The sequence below is a fragment of the Somniosus microcephalus genome, chromosome 13 (genome assembly GCF_052327205.1).
Source record: "Somniosus microcephalus isolate GS21.2 chromosome 13, FLI_Smic_1.0, whole genome shotgun sequence".
Classification (NCBI taxonomy): Eukaryota; Metazoa; Chordata; class Chondrichthyes; order Squaliformes; family Somniosidae; genus Somniosus; species Somniosus microcephalus.
The window spans coordinates 129,665,422-129,691,941 of NC_140999.1; the positions used below are offsets into that span (position 1 = coordinate 129,665,422).

The window sequence follows — 26,520 nt, forward strand, 5'->3', positions numbered from 1 at the left end:
GTGAAGTAGAAGATATGAACAAATTAATGTTAAAACATTGTTGTGGCAGATGCCAAAATGAAAAAAAGGTACAGAATGTGATTAATTAACTGCTCTCAAAAGAACTGAGCGGTCCGATACAGAACGCATAATAGGTTGAGGAAGAGAATTCCACACTGCTACAGCTTGAACGAGGAAAAAAATGCATCATTAACTAGGATGGGAAAGTGACATTTATCATCCCGCCCCTAGGAAAATGTACATTCTTGGAAATCTGCTCAGGAAATCAGCGCTGATAGAAACAGTCAATAAAAGAAAATTCGAAATGGAAATGGAAAAATAAGCAACTTGTAATATGGAAAATAGATTTTCACAAAGTGTACACATTCCTTGGATTCCTTTTAACAACTGACTGACTGACGTTTGCTGCTATTCAAGGTAACCCTCTCAATACTGAATAGATTTTTACAGCTATTTTTAAACTTGTGCTGCTTTAAAACATTGGTAAGTTTCTATTGCAGGAAGAGAAATCAAAGATGGATCACTAGTACTTTGAAAGAAAGATTTGTATTTATATTTATATAGAGCCTTTTCAGACATTCCAAAAATCTTCACAATCAATTAATTACTTTTGAAATCACTGTTGTATAGGCAAACACGGCAGCTAACCTGTCACACAAGGTACCACAAAACTATAAATTAGGTGAATAACCTGTTAATCCCTGCTTTTGGTGGTGTTGGTTGAGGGAAGAACATTTTTCAGGACACTGGGAGAACTGCCTGTTCTTCAAATAGTGCCATGTGAACTTTTCTGTACACCCGAACAGGTAGACTGGGGCCTTAGTTTAAAATTTCTTTTGAAGAACACCTTTGACAATGCAGTAGTCCCTCAATAATGCATTGAAGCATCAGCCTAGATCATGAGCATATCTGAAGTTTCAACAGGTTCCGATACATATAGAATTTCTCTCTGCTCTAACTTTATGCAGTCTCAATCACCAGGAAATCATAAACTGTTCCTACAAATGGGCCTCCATTGATGGATGCTGCCAAGATGTCTACTGTATATTACAACAGTGACAGACTTCAGAGACTTAAACTCAGGGTTGTGCAGCCCTGTGAATGTGCATATGAGTTGAGTTGCAATTGTCTGTCATTGAAGGTAACTATTCATCAAACCTGCAACAGCTGCTGGCTTTTCTTTGCGGGTGTGTCTGTGTTTTAAACAGAGGTGGATGCTGTCAGTAGCTCCTGATACAACACCTGGTTAAACAAGGCAATCACCCATGCTGAGTCAATTAAACTCAACTAGGGAGCGAGTTGGAAGTCTCCTGATTACTATCCAGTGACTCCTGCTACTTAGGCAGCGGGTGAGGATAGGATCAGACTCAGCTGTGATGCCCTCCACATTCAAATAGCTAGCCTGCCGGGGCTTATACATGGAGCGGTTGCCTGAGCAATGGTATAATTTGGTGCCCAATACCCATACAACTGCACCACAGCAAACTAGTGCCTTGAGGAAAGGGGAGAAAATTAGAGGGGCGGAAAACAATACAAACATTTTAGTCACATTGGGCATTTCCAGTACTCATCCCATTTAAAAATGGATTCTTCGCAAGACTCACCTTGAAACAGCCAGATAAAACATGCCAAGTGAGGTCAGTGATATTCCAGTGTGAAATACCACCCCCACAGCTCCGTATTCTTTGAAAACTTGCTTTAGCTGCTGGGACTTGCTGAGTTTTTTATCATCACCATTATCAGATCTTCTGCCTTCTTTCCCAGTTGTTCCATCTCCGCTCGCACTCTGAGGAGACAGAGTAAGGATGAAGGTTATTGTTGGAACAGAAAGTAAAAGAAACAAACATCTTATTGAATTCAGTGGGATTTTCCAAGGCATGTAGCATTCAAATAGTGGTCATGTAGGATGGAGAAAGTCAACTTGCTTTGTGCAAAAAAGAGCAGATAACAGGTCATAAATTTAACCCTTTGCCTCCAGCCAGAATGATATTTGTGCTTATACTGGGGGGGGGGGGGATTAACTGAGTGATAAAGGGAGTTCAAACTCACCCACTCCAGCCAGTACATATATAATAATTTATTTAAAATATCCCACGTGAACAGAGTCTTCCCCCTCAGGAAGGGTAGGACTCACCTTTCAAAACGTTTTAAATTGTTGAAATCGCACCCCAATCCCCCCCACCCCCACCTTGTTTTGTTTATTGGAGATTCGTCAGAAGATTTTAATATTTCAGCCGCAAAACTGCTGGTGGAAAATTTACATATATTTGAATCTTTTCCCGGCCATGGATCAAAATAACTTGCAAAGGAGGTAACCCTTAGCATTCACCAACCTAAAACACAACCCCTTTTAATACCACAAAATAAATCAGCCTTCAAAACTCCAGCATCTCTTCCACAGTTTTTAAAAAAAATGTCGGGCGAGAGTCATTTAAAAAATCCTTTTGAATAGAATTGAGCTTTTCAACAACTTGCATTTATATAGCAGCTTCAACATAATAAAATGCCCCAAAAGTGTCAGCCAGTGGCTCTGAGTCAGAAGGTTGTTGGTTCAAGTCCCACTCCAAAGACTCGAACACAAAAATCTAGGCTGACACTCCAATGCAGCACTGAGGGAGTGCTGCACTGTCGGAGGTGCCGCCTTGTGGATGAGATGTTAAACCGAGGCCCCGTCTGCCCTCTCAGGTAGACGCAAAAGATCCCATGGCACTATTTTTCCAAAGAAGAGCAGGGGAGTTATTCCCGGTGTCCTGGCCAATATTTATCCTTCAATCAACATCACTAAAAAGCAGATTATCTGGTCATAATCACATTGCTGTTTGTGGAAGCTTGCTTGTGTTTCCTACATTACAACAGCGACTACACTTCAAAAAAGTACTTCATTGGCTGTAAAGCACTTTGGGGCATCCTGAGGCCGTGAAAGGCGCTAGGTCGTCCAGCTGGGTGGGACTGCACTCGCCTGTGTTGAGTCTGTGGTTTCGATTGCAGTTATACTGAATAACAGGACACAGACTACAGAAGTAAGTAAACAGGTCTTTAGTGATTGAGGGTCAGGGCTGAACTGGGATACACTTTGCTCTGCAGGGTTTATATACCGGTGTGGTCACCACCGGTACTACAATGTACAGGAGCCATCAAAAAGTAGTCCATCACCTTAAGGTGTCCTCTTAAGGTGGTACAGGTTACATACACTACAGTCTGGTTCCATTCTTATCTATCTAATCGTAGCCAGAGAATCACTTGCAATGGTGTCTCTTCCCGCTCCCACATCGTTACCTCTGGTATCCCCCAAGGATCTATCCTTGGCCCCCTCCTATTTCTCAGCTACATGTTGCCCCTTGGCGACATCATCCGAAAACACAGCGTCAGTTTCCACATGTACGCTGACCACACCCAGCTCTACCTCACTACCACTTCTCTCAATCCCTCCATGGTCTCTAAATTGTCAGTCTGCTTGTTCGACATCCAGTTCTGGATGAGCAAAAATGTTCTCCAATTAAGTATTGGGAAGACTGAAGCCACTGTTTTCAGTCCCTGCCACAAACTCTGTTCCCAAACCACTGACTCCATCCCTCTCCCTAACATCTGTCTGAGGCTGAACCACACTGTGCAAACTTGGTGTCATATCTGACCCTGAAATGAGCTTCCGACCAGATATCCGCAGCATAACTAAGAATGCCTATTTCCACCTCCGTAACATCGTCTGTTTCCGCCCTTGCCTCAGCTCATCCGCTGCTGAAATCCTCATTTGTTACTTTTATTACCTCTAGACTTGACTATTCCAACGCACTCCTGGCTGGCCTCCCACATTCTACCCTACGTAAACTTGAGGTCATCCAAAACTTGGCTGCCTGTGTCCTTACTCGCACCAAGTCCCGTTCACCCATCACAACTGTGCTCACTGACCTACATTGGCTCCCGGTTAAGCAATGCCTCAATTTCAAAATTCTCATCCTTGTTTTCAAATCCCTCCATGGCCTCATCCCTCCCCATCTCCGTAATCTCCTTCAGCTGCACAACCCGCCCTCCGCCGCCCCCCCCACCCCCCCCCCCCCGAGATATCTGCGCTCCTCTAAATCTGCCCTCTTGAGCATCCCTGATTATAATCGCTCAACCATTGGTGGCCGTGCCTTCTGTTGCCTAGGCCCTAAGCCTCTCCACCTCTCTTTCCTCCTTTAAGACGCTCCTTAAAACCTACCTCTTTGAACAAGCTTTGGTCACCTGCCCTAACTTCTCCTTATGTGGCTCAGTGTCAAATATTTTGTCTTTTCATACTCCTGTGAAGCGCCTTGGGACGTTTTACTACATTAAAGGCACTATATAAATACAAGCTGTTGTCGTTGTTGTATTATAAGTGCAAATCTTTCTCTTTTCTTTCAAAGCACTTCAGAATTAACAACGGGCAACAAACTGCGGTAGAAGTGCCAGACCAAAGGCAGGGTCAAAGGGCTAGGCTTCACACCATCAATTCATGCTCTTAGAGAAAATATACAACTGAAAGCGAGGTAGTTCCAATAAACTAGACAAAGATGCTCGTGACTAACAATGCCACCATCAGGTCATTTGTAGGTATATCACATATCAATCACCATCTTGGCTCCCAGCAACGCAGATATGTTGAAAGAAAACTGTATGTCTGCAATCTTACAATACAAAGACTTCTGGAGAATGCATGCTATCCCGCACTAATAAGGCATTACGAGAATACAGATAAAGCAAGCAATTTAATTGCCTGCCAATTAAGAAAATGAACTCCGCAAATTTAATGCAGAGGATAGATTTGGCAGAGAAAGGGAGTCAGGTCATATGCAACACCAGGGAGATAAATGATACGCTGAACAATTTCTATTAAACTAGGTTAACACAATGGACGAAGAGTACTCATTTATTCAGAAACATGCTAGCCTGGGGCGATGGGAGAACATAGATTTATTCCATAAACAAATGGCAGTAGAAAGTAGTCAAGCGTACACTGCAAATATGCCCAAGGGGAGATGAACTGTCAGTATATATATTTTTTTAAATAGAGAAGCGGGTGACAGCAGCTCCCAGACTGAAAGAGGGACAAAGGACCATCACTGGAGATGCCAATATCTCCATTTTACAAAACTGCCCTGTGAATGGCTCATGTACTTACAACAGTTCATCATTTTACAAAAGTATGAGGTGCTGCTTCTTGGCATCCACTGCACCAGAACATTTACTGAACAAGTACAAAAGCAAAATACTGCAGATGCTGGAAATCTGAAATAAAAACAGTAAATGCTGGAAACACTCAGCAGTTCAGGCAGCATCTGTGGAGAGAGAAACAGAGTTAATGTTTCAGATCAATGACCTTTCGTATTCTTTCGTCAGTTCTGACGAAAAATCAGTAACAGCAAACTCACCAATCTGTGTATTCCTCCAGCAGTCTTCACATGTTCGCAAACTGGCTGAAGCCTTGTTTGCAGTACAATTTGCAAAGATAATGATTTTTTTAAACCCACTTTCTCTCACTTTCCTCTCCCTTACCTTTTATAAATCTCCCTTGTAGGGTCACCCCATGGCACATAACAAGGTGGTTAAGTACTACATATGCAGTTTGGTGACAGCTGTGGCTCAATTGGTAGCACTCTCACCACTGAGTCCGAAGGTTATGGGTTCAAGCCCCACTCCAGAGACTTGTGCACAAAATCTAGGCTGACACTCCAGTGCAGTGCTGAGGGAGTGCTGCACTGTCGGAGGTGCCGTCTTTCAGATGAGACGTTAAACCGAGGCCCCATCTGCCCTCTCAGGTAGACGTAAAAGATCCCATGGCACTATTTTGAAGAAGAGCAGGGTAGCTATCCCCGGTGTTATGGCCAAATATTTATCCCTCAATCAACATCACATAAACAGATTATCTGGTCATTATCACATTGCTGTTTGTGGGAGCTTGCTGTGCGCAAATTGGCTGCCACGTTTCCCACATTACAACAATGACTACACTTCAAAAAAAGTGCTTCATTGGCTGTAAAGGGCTTTGGGACATCTTGGTCGTGAAAGGCGCTATATAAATGCAAGTCTTTCTTTCTAAAAGCATAGCACTCGGAGACCCATGTCTTCTGTGTGCCGCTCTCTCCTCTTTATATTCATTGGTGCCTCCACACTTGTAGGAAAGATAATCAGCAAACAAAGACCCTACAGCAACTTGTGGGCCCCACGAAAATTTGGGTCTCCAAAGCTGATGGATCTGCAGACATCATTAACTTTGTACTTTGAGTGTCACCGATGACTGAAGAAAAGCACGTCTGTCACCAGCAGCATTTCTTAAATATACGAGTACTGTAGCCAGTGAGCGGAGGCTCTTAATAAGAACCAGCAACATAAAAGCTGGACCATTCCATTAATGCCAGACTTGGGAGCATGATGTTTGACTGGACGCAGTGCTTTGATCAGTCTGCCAGCACCCTGTAGGTCGACAATCCACCTTAATTAGATGTCAACTGGCACCTGCTGAGGAAGATGTCCAGTTGGCAGAGTAACACCATTGATGCCACAGATACTGCTTAGCCTTTCACTGTTAAATGATCAAACAGCTGGTGTTTGAAAAGATCCTGCAGCTCCAGTGAAATTTATAGCTCAGAATATGGCAGCGCTAAATGCAAATAACTTGGTGGGTTGCTGGTTTTTGAACAGTCTTATCGCACTGCACTACAAGCTTGGTGGTTTTCTGTTCCACTGATACCGAGGATTGTTCTGGAGCTATTTTAAATCATGGGGAATAACGTGCAATATGTTTACAGTTTGAAGCATCAATGGGAAGGTGGATTATCTCTCTGGTAGAGTCTTTGTTATTCTTTGAATGAGATCCCCCCTCCACGCACTTTTGGGAGTACAGTGCAGCTCAGGGGGTCCGAAGTGCAGCCCGTGAACCACATGTCGACCCAGAACTCTGAAAATCCAGCCCTCAAAGCCCAGGTAACTCAGTCCAATTTGCGTTTATAGGTCTCTCTCGTTGATTTGTCCGGTTTGAATTTTGTGGGCCTGGAGGTTTGGAGTGCGCTTGCCTCATTGGCGGATAAATCCTATATCAGAACACTAAGATCTGTTAGAATCAGCATTTTGAGATTTACACAAACTAATGGGAACATGGATTTAAACTGTATATGTGGTGCCTGAGTGTGACCCACAAAGACAAAGAGTTTGGAAATTCCTGGCCTAGTTTGCTTCTGCCACATTGAAAACATATACCCCGTATGGTGACAGATTATATAGAACTGTGGTGTGTGGAGGATATATATTATTGAAAGAGTGAAGAAGATACCACCAGCTACAAAATCTACCTGTACAGTCCTGTAGAAGTATACCAAAGCAGCATAAACTTAAATGGGATGGGGTGGTGGGGGTAGGGGCGGGGTAGACCACTCCATAATAATCATAACATCAACGGTCAGGACCTATCCAAAAACAGTGGCCATGTTCTGTAGCTTAATAAATGTGCAAGGGTTGCTCCATGCAGCAGCCATGTATGTGCTTATGAACTGGATTGAGAGTGATGCTTAAAAAGCTGCTGTAAAATGAGGGAAAATTAACATTAACTTGCCTCTGCTCTTCTTCCCTATAAGACGGTTGCAGTACAAGATACTCTCAACCATGCCCTGCTAACTTACCAGGTTCCCGTGGGTCTTTCAGGATTCAGGAAAGAGTAAATTTAAAAGCGGCAAGAGAAATGTCAAGGCTCTAGAGCAGAGTAGAGTTTTGGGTAAAAATAAGCAGAGTGGGTCAGTAAGGGACAGAGAGAGTAACAAAGGTAATAGGGCATCAGTGACAAAGGTGACATCAGGGAAAAATAGAAAAAAGTCAAAGCTAAGGGCACTATATCTGAATGCGCGAAGCATTCACAACAAAATAGATGAATTAATAGCGCAGATAGAAATTAATAGGTTTGATCGAATAGCCATTACAAAGACGTGGTTGCAAAGTAACAATGTATACAAGATAATTTTCTAGATCAGTATGTTGAGGAACCAACTAGGGAACAGGCTATTTTAGATCTCGTATTGTGCATTGAGAAAGGGTTAATTAATAACCTTGTAGTAAAGGGGCATTAAGGGAAGAGTGACCATATTATGATAGAATTGTATACTGAGTTTGAAAGTGATTTAGTTAAATCCAAAACTAGGGTCTTCAATCTAAACAAAGCAAACTACGTAGGTATGCGGGGCGAGTTGGCCAAGATAGATTGGAAAACTACATTAAAAGGTATGACGGTAGACAAGTAATGGCTAGCATTTAAAGAATTAATACATAATTTACAACAAATATACATTCCTTTAAGGCAGAAAAACCCCACAAGAAAAGTGGTCTAACCGTAGCTAACAAGAGAAGTTAAAGATAGTATTAGATCAAAGGAAGAGGCTTATAATGTTGCCAAAAAGAGTAGTAAGCCTGAGGATTGGGAGATTTTAGAATTCAGCAAAGGAGGACCAAGAAATTGATAAGGAAAGAGAAAAAAGAATATGAGTAAATTAGCAAGAGACATAAAAACAGATTGTAAACGTTTCTATAGGTATGTAAATAGGAATAGATTAGTGAAAGTAAATGTGGGCCCATTAGAGGCAGAGACAGGAGAAATTATAATGGGCAATAAGGAAATGGCAGCGATATTTACAACAACAACTTGTATTTATATAGCACCTTTAACATAGTAAAACGTCCCAAGGTGCTTCACAAGAGTATTGTAAGACAAAAAAGAATTTGACACCAAGCCACATAAGGAGAAATCAGGGCAGGTGACCAAAAGCTTAGTCAAAGAGGTAGGTTTTAAGGAGCGTCTTAAAAAGGAGGAAAGAGTGGCAGAGAGGTAGCGAGGCGGAAAGGTTTAGGGAGAGAATTAGAGAGCTTAGGGCCTAGGTAACAGAAGGCACGGCCACCTGTAATGTATGTACCTTTAAGGGGGGGAACTACTTTGTACAGCTCATGTATACTGTAGTACCGGCAGTGACCACACCTGTATATAACGCTGAGTAGTGATCTGTACAGATCAGTTGCAGTTTGAACCACGTTGAGTAAACACCTATTGTACCGTTCTCCGCAGTCCGTTTCTTATTATACATGGACGTAGCATTGGCGACGAGGCAGGTTCGAACCTACCTGCAACTCTGCATCACCTCCCGGGGATTCGTTCCTGGAGATCAGTGGATTGGAGGTCAAGGCCAGAGACTCGGGCGTCGACCACGGGCAACCGCCCAGTCATCCAGCAGATACTCGAGAATTACGGGGAAGGCTGTCGAGAGCCAGGCTTGGCTTTCCAGTCGAGGTGGTCCAGCGAAACGGGCTGGCAACAGGTAGTGCGCAGACCCTTCCCAGACAGCGGCGGGCTAGAGCCCGACCGAGCGGCACAGCAAAGGGCCAAGAAGCGTCGACGGGGGAGAGAGAGAGAGGGCAGAGCGCACAGGGCGCAGCCGGTGTTCAGGGGCCGAGCAGCATCGAAGAGAGGGAGAGAGAGATGCACAGGAACGCACGAGGCGCCGCCATTGCCAGGAGGACCGCCGAGAGTGGTGTTGGCAGCAGCGCAGGAGAAGCGCGCGAAACCTATAGGGTGCCGCAAATGCCACGAGAACTGCTGGGTGCGGCGTTGGCAGCAGCGGGGGAGGAAGGAAAGCAGGGAGACGCCATTTTAAGCCATTGGGAGACGCCATTTTAAACCACACCCAAAATGCCGAAGAGTGGCAGTATCACCGCATTTGACAATGAAGTCGAAGATTGGACTACATATGTCGAACGAATAGAGGTGTATTGCAAGGCAAATGAGGTGTTAGATGACAAGAAAGCGTCGGTATTGTTAAATTTAATGGGTGCAAAGACGTATGGTTTATTACGAAATCCAGTAACCCCAACGAAGCCAATGGAAAAGAGTTTTGAAGACATAGTAACGATACTAAAGGAACATTTAAACCCCACACCGCTGCTGATAGCAGAAAGAGTCAAGTTTCACAAACGGAACCAGCATAAGGACGAAAGCAATGCTGATTATTTAACAGAACTGCGCAAACTATCGAAACACTGCCAGTTTGGAGCGGGACTGGCAGATACCTTAAGGGACAAGTTTGTGTGTGGGCTTCAAAGTGAAGGAACCCAGAAACGGCTTTTATCTGAAAAGGACCTTACTCTGGAAAAGGCTTTCAGCATTGTGGTATCATATGAAGCAGCAGCATGGGGCGCTGCAGAGATACAACAGAGACCGCAAGAATATGGCACAAACGAAATGTCATATGGAACAGAGAAGTGCTATCGCTGCGGCAGAACAACACACGACCAGAATGATTGCTGGTTCAAAGACAAAGTGTGCAGACAGTGTGGAAAAGTAGGACACATAGCACGAGTCTGCAGATCGGGAAAGAAAACCAGCAATAAGAAACCTACCAAAGGAAAGTACCAGAAGGTACATAAGATGACGGAGAATAGTTCAGATGAACAAAAGAGTGATAACGACTCCGAAAGCAGGGAACTGAGTTGTCTGAAACTACATGTGATCACAATGGAGGATCACCGAATGATTTGGGTCACTCAAGATAGCAGGAGTCCAGGTAAAGATGGAATTGGACACAGGATCAGCCCTAACAGTCATAAACCGACGGGACTACGAGCGGCTATTCTCACACATACCCTTGAGAGACACAAAAATTATTTTGAAGACGTACACGGGGCAAAAAGTCTACCCCAAAGGAAAAATAAGGGTGACCATTATATATAACGGTAAGGAAACACCAAAACTAGACCTGTATGTATTGCAAGATGGAGGACCACCATTACTGGGACGTGAATGTGTAGTGTATGTACCTTGAAGAAGGAACTATATTCTGCAGCCCCTGTATACTGCAGTACCAGTAGTGACCACCCCTGTATATAAGCCTGTGTAGTAACTTTGTATAGTAGTTCCAGTTTTGTCTCCATTCAGTAAACACCTGTTGTAACCAACTTCTGCAGTCCGTGTTTCAATTACACACGGACATTACATTGGCGACGAACAGATCCGAACTTACCTACAGTTCTGCACCACCTCACGGGGATCCATCCCTGAAGCGAATTTATTAGAGGTCAAAGCCAGAAGGAAGAAATCCAAAAAGAAAAAAAAAACAAACAGAAGAAACGGGCGTCGACCGTGGGCAACCGCCCTCTGATTCATCGAATTCGAAGATTTGCAGGAGGCCGTTGAGAGCTGGGCTTGGTTATCCAGTCTATGGTGTTCCAGCCAATCGGGCTGGTGGCAGGTAGTACACTGATCCTTCCTGGGCTGCGGCGGGCTAGAGCTCGATCAGGTGGCTTTTCAACGGGGCCGAGCAGAGTTGTCGGGAAGAGGAGAGAGAGAGAGAGGGTGGAGCACACAGGGGCCGGTGCTATGAAGCCGGGCAGCGTACAGACCCGAGAAGAGGAAGGGAAGTGTCCCATAGGGTCTGCTCTGACGACGGGAACAGTAATTAAAATAAAAGTAAAAGAAATTAGAAGCGCAGAAAGCCGCGAGGAGCTGCAGTTTGCCACGGGGACCGCGGAGAGCGGCGTTGGCAGCAGCGCGGGGGGAAGCGCGCGAAGACCATAGGGCATCGCCATCAAGGCATAAAAACGCCAGCAACAGCAGAAAAGACAGAAAGCGCGTGAGGCGCCATCTTAATCCAGGGTGGAAGAAGGCAAAGCGCGGTGGGCGCCATTTTGTTCAATCGGGGAAGAAGGCAAAGCGCGGGAGGCGCCATCTTAGATCTCCAAGATGCCGAAGACTGGCAATATCACTGCCTTCGATAATGCAATAGAAGACTGGACCACGTATGTGGAAAGAGCCGAAGTATATTGCAAGGCAAATGAAGTAGCCGATGAGAAAAAGGCATCAGTACTACTAAACTTAATGGGCACAAGAACGTACGGCCTATTGCGGAACCTGATCACTCCAGTCAAACTGATGGAGAAGAGTTTTAATGAAATTGTTCATATCCTACAGGAACACCTAAATCCTACACCGCTGCTGATAGCAGTGATGCGCCATCAATTACTCAAAAGACTGAGGTTAAGCGAGTAACAACCAGGCTTTTATTAACTAAAGAATGAAGGTCTTGTCTCGAGTGGTCGACCCGTCCAGAATACTAAGGGACTGGGAGGTAGTCACTTATATACCTGGAATAGTGGGAGGAGTCAGCCGAGGCATGTCCAGACCTGTACCTAGTGGAATACACATACACATACAGACAGGTATAACAGTGGTTTACCACAAGCAGAAAGATTTAATTTCCACAAGAGAAATCAGCATAAAGATGAGAGCAATGCTGATTACCTTACGGAACTACGCAAGCTATCAAAGCACTGCCAGTTCGGAGCAGGACTGGCAGATACCCTACGGGACAAATTTGTCTGTGGACTCCTGAGTGAAGGAACCCAGAAGAGGTTACTCTCAGAGAAAGAGCCGACGCTAGATAAGGCTTTCAGCGTGGCAGTATCGTACGAAGCAGCAGCAAGGGGAGCTGCGGAAATACAGCAAAAGCCACAGGAATACGGCACCCATGAAATGACACGGGGATTTGAAAAATGTTATTGCTGTGGCAGAACAACCCATGACCAGAAGGACTGCTGGTCTAAGAACAAAACATGCAGGCAATGCGGAAAGATGGGACACATTGCACGAGTTTGCAGGTCCGGGAAGAAGACTAACGACAACAAAAAGACTACGAAGGAAAAGTACAGGAAAGTACAAAAGATGACGGACAGTAGTTCCGAAGACCAGAAGAGCGATAGTGAATCCGGGAACAAGAGACTAAGCTGTCTCAAACTACACAACGTAATCACAAAAGAGGATCACCGAACCATTTGGGTCACCCTCACGATAGCAGGGTCCCAAGTCAAAGCAGGGTCAGCTCTGACCGTCATGAATCGATGAGATACGAGTAGCTATTCTCACACATACCCTTGAAAGACACGTCCATTGTCTTGAAGACATATACGGGGCAGAAAGTATACCCCAGAGGGAAAATAAGGGTGCCTGTCGAATACAACGGCAAGGAAATACAGAAATTGTATCTGTACATACTGCAAGATGGTGGACCACCGTTATTGGGACGTGAATGGATCAGAAAGATAAGTTTAGACTGGCACTCCATTCAGGCACTGACTGTGGCTGGTAAAAAGGATGACGAGGTCACACCTGGACGATTGTCAAAAATCTTGGCTAATGCTAAAGAGGTATTTCAACAAGAACTGGGCACGCTTAAAGGCGTAACCGCCTCGATAAAAATAGAAGAGAATGCAATTCCCAAGTTTTTCAAAGCAAGACCGGTACCGTATGCAATTCGCCCAGCCGTCGAGGCAGAGCTGGAGAATCTGGAGAATGCAGGTGTGTTATCTAAAGTAGACTGGAGCGAGTGGGCGACACCCATCGTTCCTGTCATGAAGAAAACGTTAAACAATAAGTCTGAGGAGCCAAGGAAGGTTCGCATCTGTGGGGACTTCAAGGTGACTGTGAACCCAGTCCTTCACACAGTACAGTATCCTCTTCCGAGGATAGAAGATATTTTCGCCTCACTATCTGGAGGGAAACGTTTTACAAAAATTGACCTAGCGCAAGCATATTTGCAGATGGAGGTTGAAGAATCCTCTAGGAAATATCTCACGATAAACACTCACAAAGGTCTTTACCAGTATAATCGACTGGTATTCGGAGTTGCATCAGCTCCGGCTATATGGCAAAGAGCGATGGAACAAGTCCTGCAAGGGATTCCGGGGACCCAGTGTTACCTGGACGACATCCTAGTGACAGGTGAAAATGACAGTGAACACCTTGCCAACCTAGAGCAGGTGCTCACTAGACTAAGAGAACATGGGCTACGAGCCAATCGCCCCAAGTGCGAGTTTTTTAAGAAACAAATATCGTATTATGGCCACGTGATTGATGAAGAGGGGTTACATAAGTCCCCTGACAAAATTGAAGCGGTAGTTAAGGCTCCAGCGCCTGAAAATGTGTCGCAACGGAGGTCATTCCTCGGATTGGTGAATTACTACCATAAGTTTTTGCCGAATTTGTCCACAATTCTGCACCCACTGAACGCCCTGCTACAAACTGGAGTAGCATGGAAATGGAGCGATGAATGTAAGCGGGCCTTTCAGAAGTGTAAAGGCCTGATCACTTCAAGAGAAGTATTGGCTCACTACAACCCATCACTACCGATAAGGCTGGCGTGTGATGCGTCTCCCTACGGCGTTGGAGCGGTACGGTCACATAAATCCCTTGATGGTTCAGAGAGGCCGATAGCTTTTGCGTCACGCTCGTTAACTGCAGCCGAGCGTAACTATGCCCAGATTGACAGAGCGGCCCTCAGCCTGGTGTGGGGGGTGTAGAAGTTCAATCACTACCTGCACGGACAGAAATTTACTCTACTAACTGATCATCAACCTCGTCTCCATTTTCAACCCTAAGAAGGGCGTCCCGATAATGACAGCACAACGGCTACAGAGATGGTCCCTTTTCCTAGGGGCACACCAATATGACATCGAGTACAAAGGAACTAAACAGCATGGGAATGCTGATGGATTGTCGCGCCTACCGTTGCCGACGGTGGAAGAAGCACCTGCAGTGGATCCTGTGGAGATATTCCACTCGACCATAGCCGAATGTCTACCTGTGACGAATGCAAACATAGAAAAGGAAACACGAAATGACCAGACACTCTCCAGGGTCTATGATTTAATGGTGAAGGGATGGCCAGCACGTGGCGAACCACTGTTGCCAGCATTCTCGCCGAGAAGATAACAGCTGTCAGTGTGCCGAGGAACCTTGATGTGTGGATCCAGAGTAGTAATTCCACCCAAATTGAAGGATAGAGTGCTCAATGAGCTTCATGAGGGTCATCTGGGAGGGGTAAAAATGAAGAACTTAGCCAGAGCGTTTGTGTGGTGGCCGGGAATCGATAGAGAAATCGAAGAGATGACCAAGAGCTGTACAGGATGCCAGAAGGTCCAAAACGCCCCACCACAAGCCCCTCTACATCCATGGGAGTGGCCCGCATCTCCATGGCAAAGGGTACACGTTGATTTTGCTGGTCCATTTATGGACTCGATGTTTTTAATTGCGGTGGATGCACATTCAAAGTGGCCAGAGGTAATAAAAATGTCCTCAACCACCACAGAAAAAACTATCACAGTCTTACGAACCATATTCGCCAGAAATGGGCTGCCTGAACAGATTTGCTCCGACAATGGACCACAGTTTGTGTCTGAAGAGTTCCGGAGGTTCTTAAAGAACAATGGTGTTAAGCATGACACATCCGCCCCATATCATCCAGCCACCAATGGATTGGCTGAGAGGTTCGTTCAAACATTCAAGAAGGCTATCAAGACAATGTGTAATGAAGACATACCCCTACAACACAAGGTGGATAACTTCTTGTTTGCCTACCGGAATGCGAAACATGTGGTTACCAACCAAACTCCAGCCATGATGTTCTTCAATCGAAGACTAAGATGCCGCTTGGATTTGGTTAAGCCAAACATCAAAAGAGATGTGGAGAACAGGCAAGTTCAGAATATGAATGAAAGGCCAACCAGGAGTTTCAAGATAGGTCAACCAGTTTTGGCCCGGGACAACCGCACAGAGAAATGGCAGCCAGGAACGAGCTGCACACGGCAAGGACCTCTAATGTATACCGTGGACGTTGGAGAGAGCATTGTAAGACGCCATGCTGACCAGATTCTAGAGTCACTGGAAAACGTCAAATCTACACCACGATCCTATACACCTGGTGATGAAACCGAAGTACCAATTGCATCTACCTCAGAATCGGTGATATTGGAAGCAGACGAACCAAACAACGACGTTGATCCCGAATCAACTTTGCCAGAAGAACCTGATACCCCAAAGAGGCGTTATCCGGACAGAATCAGGAAGCCTCCTCAAAGACTGATTTTATAATTGATTAACTTCAGCTAATGTATATAGCAACTGTAATTGTGAATATGTTATTTAATTATTAAATCGAATGTTATGTACTGTTTAGCTAAAAGGGGAGGAATTGTAGTGTATGTACTTTGCAGAAGGAACTATATTCTGCAGCCCCTGTATACCGCAGTACCAGTAGTGACCACCCCTGTATATAAGCCTGTGTAGTAACTTTGTATAGTAGTTCCAGTTTTGTCTCCATTCAGTAAACACCTGTTGTAACCAACTTCTGCAGTCCGTGTCTCAATGACACACGGACATTACAGAATGGATCCGGAAAATACAACTGGATTGGCATTCCATACAGGCACTGACTGTGGCTGACAAAAAGGATGACGACGTCACACCTGGGCGACTGTCAAAAGATCCTAACTGACGCGAAAGAAGTGTTCCAGCAAGGACTCGGAACACTAAAAGGCATGACAGCGACGATTAAAATTGAAGAAAACGCAAGCCCAAAATTTTTTAAGGCCGGACCGGTACCTTATGCGATCCGCCCAGCCGTCGAAGCAGAGCTGGAGAGTCTGGAACGTTCAGACGGACTGTCCAAGGTAGACTGGAGCGAGTGGGCTACACCCATCGTCCCTGTGATGAAAAAGTCGTTGAGCAGCACGCCTGGGGAACCAAGGAAGGTTCTCATCTGTGGGGACTTTAAGGCAACAGTGAACCCGGTCCTTCACACCGTACAATATCCACTTCCGCGGATTGAAGATATTTTCACCTCGCTATCTGGAGGGAAACGCTTCACTAAGATTGATCTCGCCCAGGCGTATCTGCAAATGGAGGTAGAAGAAGCATCAAAAAAATACCTCACAATCAACACCCATAAAGGTCTCTACCAATACAACCGGCTGGTATTCGGGGTAGCATCAGCTCCGGCTATTTGGCAGAGGGCAATGGAACAAGTCCTGCAAGGGATCCCAGGGACCCAGTGTTATTTGGACGACATCCTGGTCACGGGCGAAAATGACAGTGATCACCTTGCCAACCTGGAGCAGGTGCTCACTAGATTGCAGGAATATGGGCTCTGAGCTAACCGCCCCAAATGCGAGTTTTTTAGAAAACAGATCTCGTATTGTGGCCACGTTATCGATAAAGAGGGGTTACATAAGTCCCCAGAGAAGATTGAGGCAGTAGTCAAGGCTCCAGCACCGGAAAATGTGTCACAACTGAGGTCGTTCCTCGGGCTGGTAAACTACTACCATAAGTTCTTGCCAAATTTGTCTACAATACTACACCCACTGAACACCTTACTGCAAACTGGGGTGCCATGGAAGTGGAGTGACGAATGTTGACGAGCTTTCCAGAAGAGCAAAACACTAATCACATCGAAAGAGGTATTGGCCCATTACAACCCGGCATTACCAATTCGGTTGGCATGTGATGTGTCACCCTACGGCATTGGAGCGGTGCTGTCGCACAAATTCTCGGATGGCTCAGAGAGGCCAATAGCCTTTGCGTCACGATCACTAACCTCAGCCGAACGTAACTACGCCCAGATTGACAGGGAGGCCCTCAGCCTAGTGTGGGGAGTGAAAAAGTTCAATCACTATCTGCACGGGCAGAAATTCACCTTGCTGACTGATCACCAGCCTCTTGTCTCCATTTTTAATCTGAAGAAGGGCGTTCCGGTGATGACTGCGCAACGACTACAAAGATGGTCACTTTTTCTAGGGGCGCACCACTATGAGATTGAATATAAGGGCACGAAACAGCATGGAAATGCTGATGGGCTATCACGCCTGCCACTGCCTACTGCGGAGGAAGCACCAGCAGTGGATCCTGTTGAAATATTCCATTCGACTATAGTTGAATACCTACCGGTAACTAACGCTTGTATTGAAAAGGAAACCCAAAATGACCCGACACTGTCTCGGGTATATGATTTGACGGCGAAGAGATGGCCAGCACATGGCGACTCTCACTGTTGCCAGCATTCTCGACAAGGAGAGAACAGCGGTCAGTGTGCCGGGGGACCTTGATGTGTGGATCCCGAATGGTAATTCCACCCAAGTTAAGGGATAGAGTGCTCAATGAGCTTCATGAGGGTCATCTGGGAGGGGTAAAAATGAAAAGCCTAGCCAGGGCTTATGTGTGGTGGCCGGGAATCGATAAACAAATCGAGGACCTGACCAAGAGCTGGTCAGGACGCCAGAAAGTCCAAAATGCACCACCACAGGCCCCTCTACACCCATGGGAGTGGCCCTCATCTCCATGGCAACGGGTGCATATTGATTTTGCTGGTCCATTCATGGACTCAATGTTTTTAATAGCCGTGGATGCGCACTCGAAATGGCCTGAGGTCATCAAAATGTCCACCACCACCACGGAGAAAACTATTGCAGTCCTACGGACCATTTTTGCCAGGAATGGCTTGCCAGAACAGATTTGCTCCGACAACGGACCACAGTTTGTGTCCGAAGAGTTCCGGAGGTTCTTGAAAAAGAATGGGGTACGGCATTACACATCCGCCCCGTATCATCCAGCCACAAATGGATTGGCCGAGAGGTTCGTACAAACCTTTAAGAAGGCAATAAAGGCTATGTACAATGACAACATTCCGCTGCAGCACAAGGTGGACAATTTCCTGTTCGCCTACCGGAATGCGACACATGCAGTCACCAACCAGGCCCCAGCCATGATGTTCTTTAACCGAAGGTTAAGATCTTGCCTGGATTTGCTCAGACCAAACGTACGAAGAGATGTTGAGAGTAAGCAATTCCAGCACATCCATGAGAAGCCAACAAGGAGCTTCAATGTAGGGCAACCAGTCTTGGCCCGCAACGACCGAACAGAAAAATGGCAGCCAGGAACGATATGCACACGGCAGGGCCCACTAATGTACACAGTGGACGTTGGGGAGAGCATCGTGAGACGCCATGCTGACCAGATCCTAGAGTCACAGGAACAAGTCAACCCCATGCCTCGCCCATATGTACCTGGTGATGAACCCGACGTACAGGTAGCATCTACCCCAGAAACAGTAGCATCGGAAGCTGATGAACCAACCGACGACAGGAGGCCAGAATCGCCTCCACACCAAGAGCAAGACACTCGGGAAAGGTGCTATCCAGAAAGGATCAGGAAGCCTCCCCAAAGATTGAATTTATAAATAGACTATTTTCAGCTAATGTTGCATGTTAAAAGTGTTAATTGTTAAATGAGTGTTATGGTACTGTTAATCTAAAAGGGGAGGAATTGTAATGTATGTACCTTTAAGGGGGGGAACTACTTTGTACAGCTCATGTATACTGTAGTACCGGCAGTGACCACACCTGTATATAGCGCTGAGTAGTGATCTGTACAGATCAGTTGCAGTTTGAACCACGTTGAGTAAACACCTATTGTACCGTTCTCCGCAGTCCGTTTCTTATTATACACGGACGTAACACCACCAATGTTTGAGCGATTATAAATCAGGGATGCTCAAGAGGGCAGAATTAGAGGAGCACAGATATCTCGGGGGGGGGGGGGGGGGCGGTTGTGGGGCTGAAGGAGAGTCCAGAGATAGGGAGAGGCGAGGCCATGGAGGGATTTGAAAACAATGATGTGAATTTTAAAAATTGAAGCATTGCTGAACGCCAATGTAGGTCAGCAAGCACAGGAACAATGGGTGAACGGGACTTGGTGCGAGTTAAGACATGGGCAGCCGAGTTTTTATGACCACAAGTTTACGTAACGTAGAAGGCCAGCTAATTTAGTTTAAACTAGATTTTAAACTGATGCTAGAGGTACTGAAACTTACTACAGAATGACATAAGACAGGATTAACCAACTTGCATCTCATTCCATTTTGTGTTTTAGCTCTATTAGGAGATGCTCTGCAGGAACTAACCAAGGTGTCTACCAACAAGGACAGGTGGTGGTTGAACAGTATTGATTTTAATTCTCAATAATCATGCTGTCAACAGGAACACCTGGAGTAAACCTGCTCTCTCCTGCCTGGACAGAACTCATTCTTTCTGATGCCAATAGTTTATCTCTATTGTTAACACTGCTACCTAAAGGTGAAGGTGATCTTCTCTCATCACTCCACAGAATCTGAGAGAGATACTTGTGAAACAACAAGCTTAACCTCCTTTTATCCTCTACAAAATCCATGTGTCTGTAAAGTTATTTCCCCACATGGCACCTCCGGCAGGTAGCCCCTTACCCTGTTTCTAGCCGGGAGGGGGATAATTGGCAAGTCACTGATGAGGCCCAAAGCAGCCCAGATCCATGGGAAGATCCCATCCAGGTGCATCTGGAAATAGATATCATTTGAAAGTGTCTAAGAATAGTTTTAATAGCTGCTGCAGTAGCTTCCACAGTGCCAGTCTGTGGAACAGTACACCAGAAGCTGTTGAATCCTGGGCGTCTTGGGACTTCTGCTTCTTGCTGTAGCATAACCACCACATTGGAAAATGCCCTGAACTGTTTTAATGACAGCCTTGAGCTATGTGGCACTTTGCTAAACAAATTCTGCCCAAGGTGATTGTTGTGTATGTACCTTTAAGGGAATAACTGGTCTTAGACTGCAGTACCGGCAGTGACCACCCCTGTATAAAAGGCCCTAGCAGGCTTCTGTAGTTTCAGTTTCAAGCTGCCGCTTGTTCAGTAAAGTACCTGTTAAACTGTTCTCCCGAAGTCCGTGTATTATTGAGGCGCGGACTTTACAGTGGCGACGAGTAAGTTCGAACTCACCTGCAGTGTGGCATCATCTCACGGGGATCTCGCCTGAAAGGAAGGTCCTGGAAGGTCATAGTCTGAGCAACGGGCGTCGACCGAGGGCAACCGCCCAAAGAATCCATCGGTGTTTGGAGAATTGCGGGAGAGACTGTGGTTCCAGCGAATCGTGCTGGTAGCAGGTAGCGCGCTGACCCTTCCGGACTGCGGCGGACTCAAGCTCGATCGAGCGGCTCTACAAATCGGGCCGCGCAGCGTTGCCGGGAAAAGAAAGAGAGAGGGTGGAGCGCACAGGGCGCGGTCGGTGCTCGAGAACAGGACAGCGGAGAGAAACTAAATGGGGGGGGAAGGAAAGCGAGACGCGCCGAAGCTGCGGTTCGCCGCCATTACCCCGTAGAACGCTAGGAGCAGCGTGGCAGTAAGGGGAAGAAGCAAAAGCGCAGGAGGCGCCATTTTATTCCATTGGGGAAGAAGCAAAAGCGCGGGAGGCACCATTTTAAATCGCCCAAGATGCCGAAAAGTGGCAGTATCACTGCGTTTGACAACGAGGTAGAAGTCTGGACCACGTATGTGGAAAGAATTGAAGTGTACTGCAAGGCAAATGAGGTGGCTGATGGAAAGAGGGCGTCGGTATTATTAAATCTGATGGGTGCGAGTACGTATGGCCTATTGCGGAATTTAATTACCCCAGCTAAACCAATGAAGAAAAGTTGAGGAGATTGTTCATATCTTACAGGAACACCTAAGCCCTACACCACTGCTGATAGCAGAAAGATTCAAGTTCCATAAAAGAAACCAGCACAAAGATGAGAGCAATGCTGACTATCTTACGGAACTACGCAAGTTATCGAAGCACTGCCAGTTCGGAGCAGGACTGGCAGACACCTTACGGGATAAGTTTGTCTGCGGGCTCCAGAGTGAAGGAACCCAGAAACGACTACTTTCAAAAAAGGAGCAGACGCTAGAACAGGCTTTCAGCGTGGCAGTATCCTACGAAGCAGCAGCACGGGGAGCTGCGGAAATACAACAGAAACCACAAGAATACAGCGCTAACAAAATGGCGTATGGAGCCGAAAAGTGCTATCGCTGCGGCAGAACAACCCATGAGCAGAAGGACTGCTGGTTTAAAGACAAAATATGCAGGCAATGCGGGAAAATGGGACATATAGCAAGAGTCTGCAGGTCGGGAAAGAAGACCAACACGACAAGAACTACTAAAGGAACAGTACAGGAAAGTAAAGAAACTGACAGATAGTAGTTCAGAAGATCAGGAGAGTGATAAGGACTCCGGGAGCAGGCGACTAAATTGTTTAAAGTTGCACGTGATCGCAAAAAAAGATCACTGAACCATTTGGGTCACCCTCATGATAGCAGGGTCCCCAGTGAAGATGGAATTGGACATCGATTCATGACAGTTAGGGCTGATCCTATGAGACTATGAGCGGCTATTTTCACACATACCCTTAAAGGACACGTCCATTGTATTGAAGACATACACGGGGCAAATGGTCTACCCCAGAAGAAAAATAAGGGTGCCAGTTGAATATAACGGAAAGGAAACACAGAAACTATACATGTATATACTACGAGATGGAGGACCACCATTATTGGGACGTGAATGGATCCGAAGACTACAATTGGATTGGCATTCCATTCTGGCACTAACTGTGACTGACAAAAAAGATGATGACGTCGCACCTGGACGTCTGTCACAAATTCTATCTGACGCGGAAGAGGTGTTCCAACAAGGACTTAGGACTCTAAAAGGAGTAAAGGCAACCATAAAGATTGAGGATAACGCAACCCCAAAATTTTTCAAGGCCAGACCGGTGCCATACGCGATACGCCCAGCTGTGGAAGCTGAACTGGAGAGTCTGGAGCGTTCGGGAGTGCTGTCTAAGGTGGACTGGAGCGAGTGGGCCACACCCATCGTTCCTGTAATGAAGAAAGCATTGAGCAGCACGCCTGGGGTGCCAAGGAAGGTTCGCATCTGTGGGGACTTCAAGGTGACTGTGAACCCAGTCCTGCACACAGTACAGTATCCGCTTCTGCGGATAGAAGATATTTTCGCCTCGCTATCTGGAGGGAAACATTTTACACAGATTGACCTGGCTCAAGCGTATCTACAAATGGAGGTAGAAGAAGCATCTAGGAAATACCTCACGATAAACACTCACAAAGGCCTTTACCAGTACAATCGACTGGTATTTGGGGTAGCATTGGCCCCGGCTATGTGGCAGAGGGCGATGGAACAAGTCCTGCAAGGGATCCCGGGGACCCAGTGTTATTTGGACGACATCCTGGTTACGGGCGAAAATGACAATGAACACCTTGCCAACCTGGAACAGGTGCTCACGAGATTGCAGGAATATGGGCTACGAGCCAACCGTCCCAAATGCGAGTTCTTCAGGAGACAAATCTCGTATTGTGGCCACATGATTGATGAGGAAGGGTTGCATAAGTTGCCGGACAAGATTGAGGCTGTAGTCAAGGCTCCAGCACCAGAAAATGTGTCGCAACTGAGGTCGTTCCTCGGGTTGGTGAACTACTACCATAAGTTCTTGCCGAATTTATCTACAATTCTGCACCCACTGAACGCCCTCCTTCAAACTGGTGTAACATGGAAATAGAGTGATGAGTGTAAGCGTGCCTTTCAGGAATGTAAATGCCAAATCACTTCAAAAGAAGTATTGGCCCACTGCAACCCAACACTACCGATTCGGTTGGCATGTGATGCGTCACCTTACGGCATTGGAGCGGTGCTGTCACGCAAATTCCATGACGGTTCAGAGAGGCCATTAGCCTTTGCATCGCGCTCGCTAACCTCAGCCGAGCGTAACTACGCCCAGATTGACAGGGAGGCCCTCAGCCTGGTGTGGGGGGGTGAAGAAGTTCAATCACTATCTGCACGGGCAGAAATTCACCCTACTGACTGATCATCAACCCCTGGTCTCAATTTTTAACCCAAAGAAGGGCATTCCGATGATGACGGCGCAACGGCTGCAAAGATGGTCACTTTTTCTAGGGGCACATTAGTAGGACATAGAGTACAAAGGTACGAAACAACATGGAAACGCTGATGGGCTGTCGCGCCTACTGTTGCCTACGGCGGAAGAAGCACTTGCAGTGGACCCTGTGGAGATATTCCTTGTGACCATAGTCGAATGTTTGCCTGTTACAAACGCAAGTATTGAGAAGGAAACCCGAAATGACCCGACACTCTCTCGGGTCTATGATTTGACAGTGAAGGGATGGCCAGCATATGGCGATTCACTGTTGCCAGCATTCTCGCCAAGGAGGGAACAGCTGTCAGTGTGCTGGGGAACCTTGATGTGTGGATCCCGAGTGGTAATTCCACCCAAGTTGAGAGATAGAGTACTCAATGAGCTTCACGAGGGTCATCTGGGAGGGGTAAAAATGAAGAGCCTAGCCAGGGTGTTTGTGTGGTGGCCGGGAATCGATAAAGAAATCGAGGATATGACCAAGAGATGCACAGGATGCCAGAAGGTCCAAAACGCTCCACCACAGGCCCCGCTACATCCATGGGAGTGGCCCTCATCTCCATGGCAACGGGTACACGTTGATTTCGCTGGTCCATTTATGGACTCAATGTTTCTAATTGCTGTGGACGCCCATTCGAAACGGCCAGAGGTCATTAAAATGTCCTCCACCACCACGGAGAAAACTATTGCAGTCCTAAGAACCATCTTCGCCAGGAATGGGTTGCCAGAACAGATCTGTTCCGACAATGGCCCACAGTTTGTGTCTGAGGATTTCCGGAGGTTCCTGAAGAATAATGGGGTGAAACATTACACATCTGCCCCATATCATCCAGCCACAAATGGATTGGCGGAGAGGTTTGTTCAGACCTTTAAAAAGGCCATAAAGGCAATGTATAATGATGACATACCACTGCAACACAAGGTGGATAACTTCCTGTTTGCTCACCGGAATGCAGTAACCAACCAAACTCCAGCCGTACTGTTTTTCAACCGGAGACTAAGATGTCGCTTGGATTTGCTCAAACCAAACATAAGACAAGATGTTGAGGATAAGCAGTTCCAGCCATAAATGACAAGCCAACCAGTAGCTTCAAGATAGGGCAACCAGTCTTGGCCCGCGACTACCGAACAGAAAAATGGCAGCCAGGCACGATATGCACACAGCAGGGACCACTAATGTACACAGTGGACGTTGGAGAGAGCATCGTGAGACGCCATGCTGACCAGATTCTAGAGTCACAGGAACAAGCCAAACCTGTACCACAAGCATGTGCACCTGGTAATGAGCCCGAAGTACAGATTGCATCTACCTCAGAAGCAGGGGTATTGGAAGCTGACGAACCAACCAATGACAATGAGCCAGAATTGACTCCACCGCCAGAACAGGATACTCGAGAAAGGCACTATCCAGTCCGGATCAGGAAACCTCCTCAAAGACTGAACTTATAAATGACTATTTCAGTTGATGTATATATTACTGAGAAAATTGTAATTGTAATTAGTTATTATTTAGTTGTTAAATGAATGTTATGTACTGTTTATCTAAAAGGGGAGGAATTGTTGTGTATGTACCTTTAAGGGAATAACTGGTCTTGGACTGCAGTACCGGCAGTGACCACCCCTGTATAAAAGGCCCTAGCAGGCTTCTGTAGTTTCAGTTTCAAGCTGCCTCTTGTTCAGTAAAGTACCTGTTAAACTGTTCTCCCGAAGTCCGTGTATTATTGAGGCGCGGACTTTACAGTGATGTGCTATCCTGACATGATTAGACTCTTATTGGTATATGTTCCAGGGTTTTTTTTGTATTTGCCTGTAAAGGACAGCCTAGCACAGTTGAGTGTAGTACTGACGGAGTGCTGTATTGTTGGAGCTGCTATTAAACCGAGGCCCTTTCTTCTCCCGCAGATAGACATAAAACACCTCATGACACTATTTGAAGAGCTGGGGAGTTCTCCCAGTATCCTGGCCAATATTTATCCCTCAACCAACATCACTACAATAGAGTATCTGGTCATTATCACACTGCTGTGGTGGATTATAGTGGTGTACAAATTGGCTGCTATGTTTGCCTGCACAATAGTGACTGCACTTCAAAAGTGCTTCATTGGCTGTGAAGCACTTTGGGACATTCTGAGGACATGCAAGTTCTTTCTTTGTTTCTTATAAGATTTTTTGAATATTTATTACTTGTGCTCCTCATTAATGAGCATCATCGCCTGTCACGCGGGTCACTGGGGGCAGAATTTTGTAGGGGGTCAGCGGGCGCAATCGATGGCGGGCGGGTGGTAAAATGATGCGGCTGTCAGCCCACCGCCACGCGCCTTTCCCTAATGTCGGGTCTGCCAGCGCTGAGCAGAGCCGACACGCAGTGGCGGGGGAGGCAATTGAAATCATTAGTGACTTGTTTACAGCCACTTAATGCTTTTCCCCCCAGCTTTTTGATTCTGACAGATCGCCCACCGGTTTCCTGCTGTGCCTAGACCTCGTCAGTGAAGCTAAGGCGGGAGGTCATTTGCCATTGTTTCAGCTGATGAGTTGACAGCTTCTGTCAAGTCAAAGCTCCCAGCTGAATCAGATATCTTCCCTTAGCCACTAGCTTCTCTAAACTGCAAGTTTTTACACAAGTCTCCATCCAGTCTCACCTCATTACCTCTCCCACCATTGACAGGTCACTTCTGCCATCTCTTCTTCACCTGCCAACTATTCCATCAGCATCAGTGCACTTGAAACTCTCTCCTTGGTCCTCAGAATCCCACCATGATCAGCCCCAAACTAGCAGCACGAGGCAAACCAGCAACACCAACAACAGCACCAACCCTCTCCACAATCAACTACATAAGAACATAAGAAATAGGAGCAGGAGTAGGCCAATCGGCCCCTCGAGCCTGCTCCGCCATTCAATAAGATCATGGCTGATCTGAT

The 26,520-nt window shown here is 46.3% G+C and overlaps 1 protein-coding gene across 1 annotated transcript in view; it reads right to left on the reverse strand.

The window, feature by feature from the left end:
- Positions 1-26,520, reverse strand: part of mims2 (mitochondrial inner membrane scaffold 2) — a 71,025-nt gene that overhangs the window by 19,556 nt on the left and 24,949 nt on the right. The window contains exon 2 of the mRNA XM_086005283.1: positions 1,605-1,786. Coding sequence (XP_085861409.1) covers positions 1,605-1,786 — 182 coding nt within the window. The remainder of the gene's footprint in view (positions 1-1,604; positions 1,787-26,520) is intronic.